At 41.0% G+C, this 7,028-nt stretch overlaps 1 protein-coding gene across 1 annotated transcript in view; it reads right to left on the bottom strand.

Annotated features, from left to right (window-relative positions):
• Nucleotides 1–789: 789 nt before the first annotated feature.
• The window catches only part of LOC104509832 (neuronal acetylcholine receptor subunit alpha-7-like), a gene marked incomplete at its 5' end in the record, with an annotated part of 6,527 nt that continues 288 nt past the window's right edge, over nt 790–7,028 (bottom strand). Inside the window, 1 exon segment of the mRNA XM_010151897.1 lies at nt 790–1,506. Coding sequence (XP_010150199.1) covers nt 985–1,506 — 522 coding nt within the window.

The following is a 7,028-nucleotide window of genomic DNA, read 5'->3' as shown; positions in this document are numbered from 1 at the left end:
CAAGTTGGAAAAGAGACTGTAGTAATAGACTTTTAAAAAAACACTACTTCAGTGGTGTAGACTAAATATGAAATCAGAGCCCAATTAAATCAGTGGCAAATTTCCTACAGATTATGCAGGGCCAACGTTTTTTCCCTTATTACACAGAGTTAGTCAGTATTAGGTTGGCAGCCATGTCCCAGGAGATCCGAGATATTTCAAATTACAAAGCGTTTCAAGATGACAGCAACAGTTAAACAGTGGGAGAGCTGAGAAAGCACCGTTAATGATATATATGTTTGTCAGCATGGAGAATTAATTTTTTTGCAACCTCACAACCAACATTTCCTAATTAAAAAAACAAAACAAAACAAAACAAAACAAAAAAAAAAAAAAACCAAACCAACCACACACAAAAAACCTAGTAAAAACACATTCTGTTAACATACTGAGAAAACATTCCAGTCACTCCACTGGTAAGAGCTGACATGGTGATAGTTTATTTTCGTAAATTCAATATACAGAATCATGAGACTGTGAAGATACGTCTGTCACATCTGAGACGTGAATGTCACAGCTGCACTGAACAAGAATGATAAAACACAAATGTACTGAAAACAACAAAATTCTGTAAAGCTTATAGCCATCAATGATCATTTAAATTATTAACAATATCTAAACATTCACAAATCCATAGCAACACATTGATACTAATGTTAACTTGTAATAAATATATTGTACCTTTGAATTCTTGTCTATCATTTGTTACAGGGCATGATATAATTACACATGGAACTAATCTATGAAATAAGTAACAGAGCTCAATATGTTTACTCTTCAGTAACTACAATCACTAACATCAGGAATATTTACCTCCTGAAATTATTTTCATCCCCCTCTGTGTATGTTAGCACTTATAAGTACACTTCTCTATTTGAGTTAAATTATATAGCAAAATTACTGGCAATATTCACTTTTAAATTATCTTGCTCATCTTTGAAATCCTTACGCAAAATCCTTTGAAACAGCTTCTATAAAATTTGGAGCAGACATGAGTATTGTAAATGTGCAGATGATGGCAAAAAGGGTAAATGCAACCAGGCATAATCTGTCTATGACAGCAGCTGCAAACTTCCACTCACTGCAGATCTCTTCACCCTCATCTTGTTTCCTGAAGCGCATTGCTATGAACTGAACTTCCTCCAGGATCTTCACAATGACTGGAATAGTATCCATTAAAGCTTTCTTCTGGACAAGCTCCATATCATCTGGTAAGGGGCAGGTAATCTTTCCGCTCTTGCTACCCAGATCATTCTTCTGAGGGCAGCATAGATTTTCCATCGTGTGGTAGCTACAGATCATGTTGCCATTGCTGGACTGGTGTCCAGGCAGGACATTCATCTCCAGGCTGTTCACACTCAGATGGTGCTTGGGATAGCTGTATTTGCAAGAGAGGGGCTTTATATTTTCCCCAGGTTTTTTCATTCGTAAAAACCAAGCACATCAATGCAGCAGGATGACACGGACCTGAAAGAGAGTGATCATTATAGAAATAAGGAGAACTTTTGTGCACATTTAAATCTTTTTAAACATTTTCTGACGATTTTAGTAAGTCTGTATGGTCTTTTAGAAAGACTGACTGTGTTCTCCAGCCATCTGCTTTCTAACAGGTTTATCTGGTGTCTGGCTTCTTCCCAGTAATGACACTCTTTTGATACATCTTCAACACTGAGGTGTTCAATGCCCACTTAACTTATAAAGTAAGAGAGTTGTAAGTCTTACATTACAAAATGATTCTTGAAGTCCTATCTTTAGCAAACAATCCCAGACCTCTGTAATTGAGCAGTGGGGACAAAACTGGCTGCATGATTTTCAACCATTTCTCAGATAGTATGGAAAGGGACACACTTAAATATTTGGGGGGCCAATATTTAGATTCTGCTGGAAGAAGAACTACACAACAGACTAACAGCTGGTTTTGGCCCATTTTCCTCTCTGTTGTTTAAGTCTAAACAGCCTTGAATACTGGGGCGGGAAGGGGGTGGGGGGGTGTTGTGTGTGTGTGTTATTTGAAAGCCATTTTAATACTCCTTTGAAGAGTTCAGACGCATAATACAGCTGGCTTTTTTTTCAAAAGAATAATAGTAAATCGATTAAATTGGGCAGTTCAAACTCTGAATGCTCCTATTAACTGCTGTCATTTCCCTGTGCTCTGGTGTACAATCACTCTGGCGTATCACAAGAGCACTCTAACCTGCACATAGCAGATTGTGTCCCATATGTTTCTTGTCAAGGTCATCAAATGAGTTAGCACCAGAGAGTGCATCCAGCACTTTTTCCAAGTGAACTGATCTTCAGATGTCTTGTGTGAAATCAGAGCCTGCTATGACTACAAATTGTTAAACATTGTTTGCTCTGAAAATCAGTAAAAAGGCTGTGAAACCTGTAACTTGTGAAGGGCAGCAAACTAAATCGGTAAAACCTTGTAATTACAAAGTCCCTCAGGTATTATATATATAAAATAGACATTTGCAATGTCCTTGTGAGAGTCCCTCCAGAAAGACAGATGGCCTCTTTAATGCCTGTATGATTCTGGTTGCAAGTCAAATAATCTGATGTCCAGGGGAGAAGAGATGTGACCCCCGGTTTCACTTCTGAGACTTGGCCCAGGACTCCCTGTGTGATCTTACTCTGCTCCCCTTAAGCAGGATGAGCTTTCTTCTGTGTTTGCATAGTACGGATGCAGGGATGGGGAGTTTACATTTAGCACTTTGAGCTGCTGCTGTAATGACAGGCATAATATCAGAAAGGAGGTGGCATTAATTACCACAGGTAGAAATCTAAATAGTGAAAGACAAAAAACAATGACCAGTAGAAGATGGTTATACAATTTTTAAATTCTGCAGTGAGCTCTTCTGGGTCACAACCCCATGCCATTTTCTGTGAGCTTTTCTGCTTCTCTCCCACTAATGAATCTTTTATTCTTCATCCTGAAAGAGTATTTTCCTGTGATTCACACTATTCTACTTCCGTTGGCATCTTTAAATATTTAATTATTTCCTCTATGGTCACCACAGACAAATAGAAAACTTTAATGTAGCAGCCTAACAAAACAATCCTGGATTTAATTGAACTTAAATTACAACGTGCTTTGGCTGCTTATGGTCACCCAACGGAACATCGTGGAACAAAATAAAGGTCTCAATTGCTAACCATATTTCAATGTTGTCAGTGGCAAAGGGGAGAGAGGAATTAATTCTGCAGTACTGTGAAATTCCAAAACACTAAGCCAGACAGATTTTCTTATTAGAAGTTGTTAATATGTCTGCCTGAGCTCTGCAAGGAAGCATGAGGTGCAAAAGCTCCATTCTATAGGAATTCCACTTTTTCTTTCAAGTTGAAGTGTTTACTCCTTAGGGAAATTGCACTTATAAATACAGCCAAACCCATTTCCCATAGAAAAATAAATACACAGAAGACAGCAACACAGCTTTTAATTTGCCAAAACATCCAAATGCCCTGTTTCCTTGAAACCACAGACACTCAGGCATCAATCTGTTCTTGTCATTCCAATTAATTCGAGAGACAGCTGTAGCAGAGGGTTTGTTGAAAAACAGCCCTGGCATGATGGTGAGAATCTGTGTTCTCAACTGTATTGTCATATTGGGGTTTCTGTGAAGGAGGGAAGGACAAAGGTACAGCTGCCGTCAGAGGTCAACAGCCTAACCCTGCTGTAGCCCTCTCCACCCAGGTCTTCCCCAAACCATAACACAGCCGTGCTGCTAGCTCCCATCACAGCCACCTGCCTAGCCTAGTCCACAGGGTAGAGGCTCCAATTAAGGCTCTGCTGTTAAAGGGCATCAGCACCTGAGAAAATCTGTGCATGTCCAGGCTTAAAGCATATCAGAAGAAAAGCCTGAAGCCTAATGAATAGGCTGATATAGCCACAGCAAAATGCTAAAATGCTCTTGCCTTTTACCACAAAACCATTTTCTTCTCTGTGCTTAGTCTCTCCGTATCTCTCACCCATGCAAGAGTCTTGGTTATCAGCAAAGGTAGATCAATGGAACTGTTACCCATGCCTGATGTTACCCACTCCCAATCTGCCCCTTAGCTGGACCTTCTTTAGTCTTATTTTCCATGCTAGCTCAGCAGACATTATCAAAAGTGTCAAGTAGCTAGCAGCTCTCACTTCTCAACTATGCAGCCAACAAATGCCCCAAATAAACACACTGGATTTAAACTCCTCTCTTGGAAAAAGCTGACTTCAGTAAATCATCAATGAGTAATAGAAAAGAAGGTACAAATCTCAGCAGTGGAGTAAGGGAAGAAGTGAGCACCTACAGAGAGGCTAACACACATAAGTCCTCTCTATTATGGCCAAGCATAGAGCCTTTGAGAGACAGGCAAGGAAAAGAAGCTGCTCAACTGTAAATAGTTTAGAAAGCAAATGTTTAGGCAATGAAGTTTGTTAAATCTTCTAGGACTAGAGCTGCTTCCACACAAGCCCAATGCCTTCCCCTGCAACTTACTCCAGCAGCTAATTCCATTAAAGCAGGAGGTGAAAGCAAGATCCAACTAATCAGGACCATAGCTTTGCAATAAGCTGATGTCTGACTCTGTCAGGATGATGAGGGTGTGGGGAGTAAGTAGGAGTATATGCTGGGACTGAAATTGCAGTAAACAAAACTCAGGTGAGTAATTTCCTTCTTTTATGCAGATGGCTGTGTTAGATTCCTGGGTTTTATTGAGCAAAAATCTTGCAGAGTGACTCTGTAAGAAGCTTCTGACATAGGTGGACAGGAAAAAGAAAAAAAAAAGAGACCTTGCTATGAATCGTAGACTTGTTTGGTTGAAAAGACTTTTAAGATCATCAGGTCCAACTGTCAACTTGGCCCTGCCAAGTCTACCCTAAACCATGTCCCTAAGCACTATATCAAGTCATCTTTTAAATACCTCCAGGGATGGTGACTCACTTCCTGGGCAGCCTGTTCCAGTGCTTGACAACCTTTTCAGTGAAGAAATGTTTCCTAATATCCAAGCTAAACCGCCCACTGGTGCAACTTGAGGCCATTTCCTCTCATCCTATCACTTGTAACTTGAGAGAATGGACTGACACCCACCTTGCTACAACCTCCTTTCATGTAGTTGTAGAGAAGTATAAGATCTCCCCTCAGCCTCCTCTTCCCCCGCCTAAATACCCCCATCTGCCTCAGCTGCTCCTCACAGGATTTGTGATCCAGACTCTTCTCCAGCTCCACTGACCTCCTCTGGACACACTCCAGCACTTCAGTGTCTGTCTTAAATTGAGGCGCTAAAACCTGAACACAGCATTCGAGGTGTGGCCTCACCAATGGGGACAGGGGGACGACCACTGTTCTAGTTCTGCTGGCCACACTGTTCCTAATGACTGCACCTTTCCCATGCCTCGCAGAGGACTAATGCCCACTTCTGTGGGCCTAGGCTCTTGCCTACATACTTGGCAATCACCCTTTTCCCTTTGAGATCTGTCAGCCCTGTCTATGGCTTTCACACTCTATCATCTGTGTTTCCACATGTTGCTTTCCACAGTCTTTGTTTCCTGATGGATTTTTTTTTTAATGTATGCGAGTTCACCAGTCAGGCCCTTGAACAAAGTTCATCAAGAGTGAGAATTCTTCGCGTGCTGTGTTTCCAGGCAAGAGAGCAAGAGACTGCTGGAGAGCAAGAGCTGACTTGCAGGGCTTGTGAGCAATTTAACATGAGCTATTGTGTCTAGGCTCCTCAAAACGCAGATGAAACAATAAAATTGTCTAGGGGGGCTGTTATGCTGCTGCATACCTTGTCCATGTAGGCATCTGAAGCATGTTTACCCAGATTTTTGCCCTCAGGTCTTCCTTACATGCAGGTTCATCCAGAACTCACATGCTCTGCTGTCTTCAGAGTAAGATGGTTTTAAATGATTCAGCACTTAAAGAAATAATTGTTAGTGTACTTAATTGCTACTGGATTTTTTTTTTCTTAATTTGCATTGACGCTGCATTTTATTTTTAGATTGGCTAAATTAGAAAGCTGCTTTGTACTCAGACAAGCATGGGTAACCCCACACATTCAACATCATGTCAGGTTAATTGTCTAGTATGACAAATATGGTGAATGAGATACCAGAGGATGCGGTACAACCAATTTTTTTTCTGTGAAACCATGGTGGGTAGATAGTTGACTGTCTTTTTGTATCTGCTTCGGCTTTCATTCCTTTTCTTTTTATAAATACAAAGCATACCTTGCTTATTCTAAAATCTGTTCTTGGGTAAAGTAAAGAGAACAAAAGCATCTTTTTCTTTTAACTTGAAAATCTAAAGGAAATACATTCGTCCTGACAGCCAGCTGGCATTGGTGCAAGACCTCACTGGGCTAATCGTCTGCTGCTGTAGAGAAAAGAGGGTCCACATGCTGACGCACTAGGAATTGATCAGATGGCAGCAGACAAAACTGTTTTTTCACACAGTGGATGTGACTTCAGCAGAAGGCAGATTTCCAAGCCAGTGAAGTCCAGGGGACTCCTCAGTACAGTCAGACTGAGCCCAACAGCGTTTCCTTTCTGTTTCTGCTAGGGGTGCGGTAGCAGTGAGCTCCAAGCTGTGAGAAGATAGCTGGGTTCACTATTCCAATGCTCTCCCTACACTGAGGTATTGGGGTTCCTGATCTTCCAGAAACTTAGGAAGCTAGCTCATAACAGTTGCAAGAGAGAAGAAAACTGGTTTCACCTCCTGTCTTTGTTTTGGAAGATTACAGCTCTGCCCATGAACTGCAGTGACAACCTCTGTAAGGGAATAAAGCAGACAAACTGCCCAGCAAAGGCCAGTAAGTGTTCGTTCAGTGTTTTGAAATCTCACATTTTTTCAGTACTAGTATCGGCTGGGTAAGAAATAAAAGATGTTGCCTACAGGGTTAGCCCTTGCAAAGTGGGTGCTGATCAAGATTACTCTGCCATGACTCAACCACCCCACCGTAAGTTTAAATAGAAAACAAAAATAACAGATGCTGGTTTTAATGGAAAAGCAAATTTA

This window comes from Eurypyga helias, unplaced genomic scaffold, assembly GCF_000690775.1.
Source record: "Eurypyga helias isolate BGI_N326 unplaced genomic scaffold, ASM69077v1 scaffold22045, whole genome shotgun sequence".
NCBI classification, from domain to species: Eukaryota; Metazoa; Chordata; class Aves; order Eurypygiformes; family Eurypygidae; genus Eurypyga; species Eurypyga helias.
This window is presented reverse-complemented; position numbering and strand designations above follow the sequence as displayed.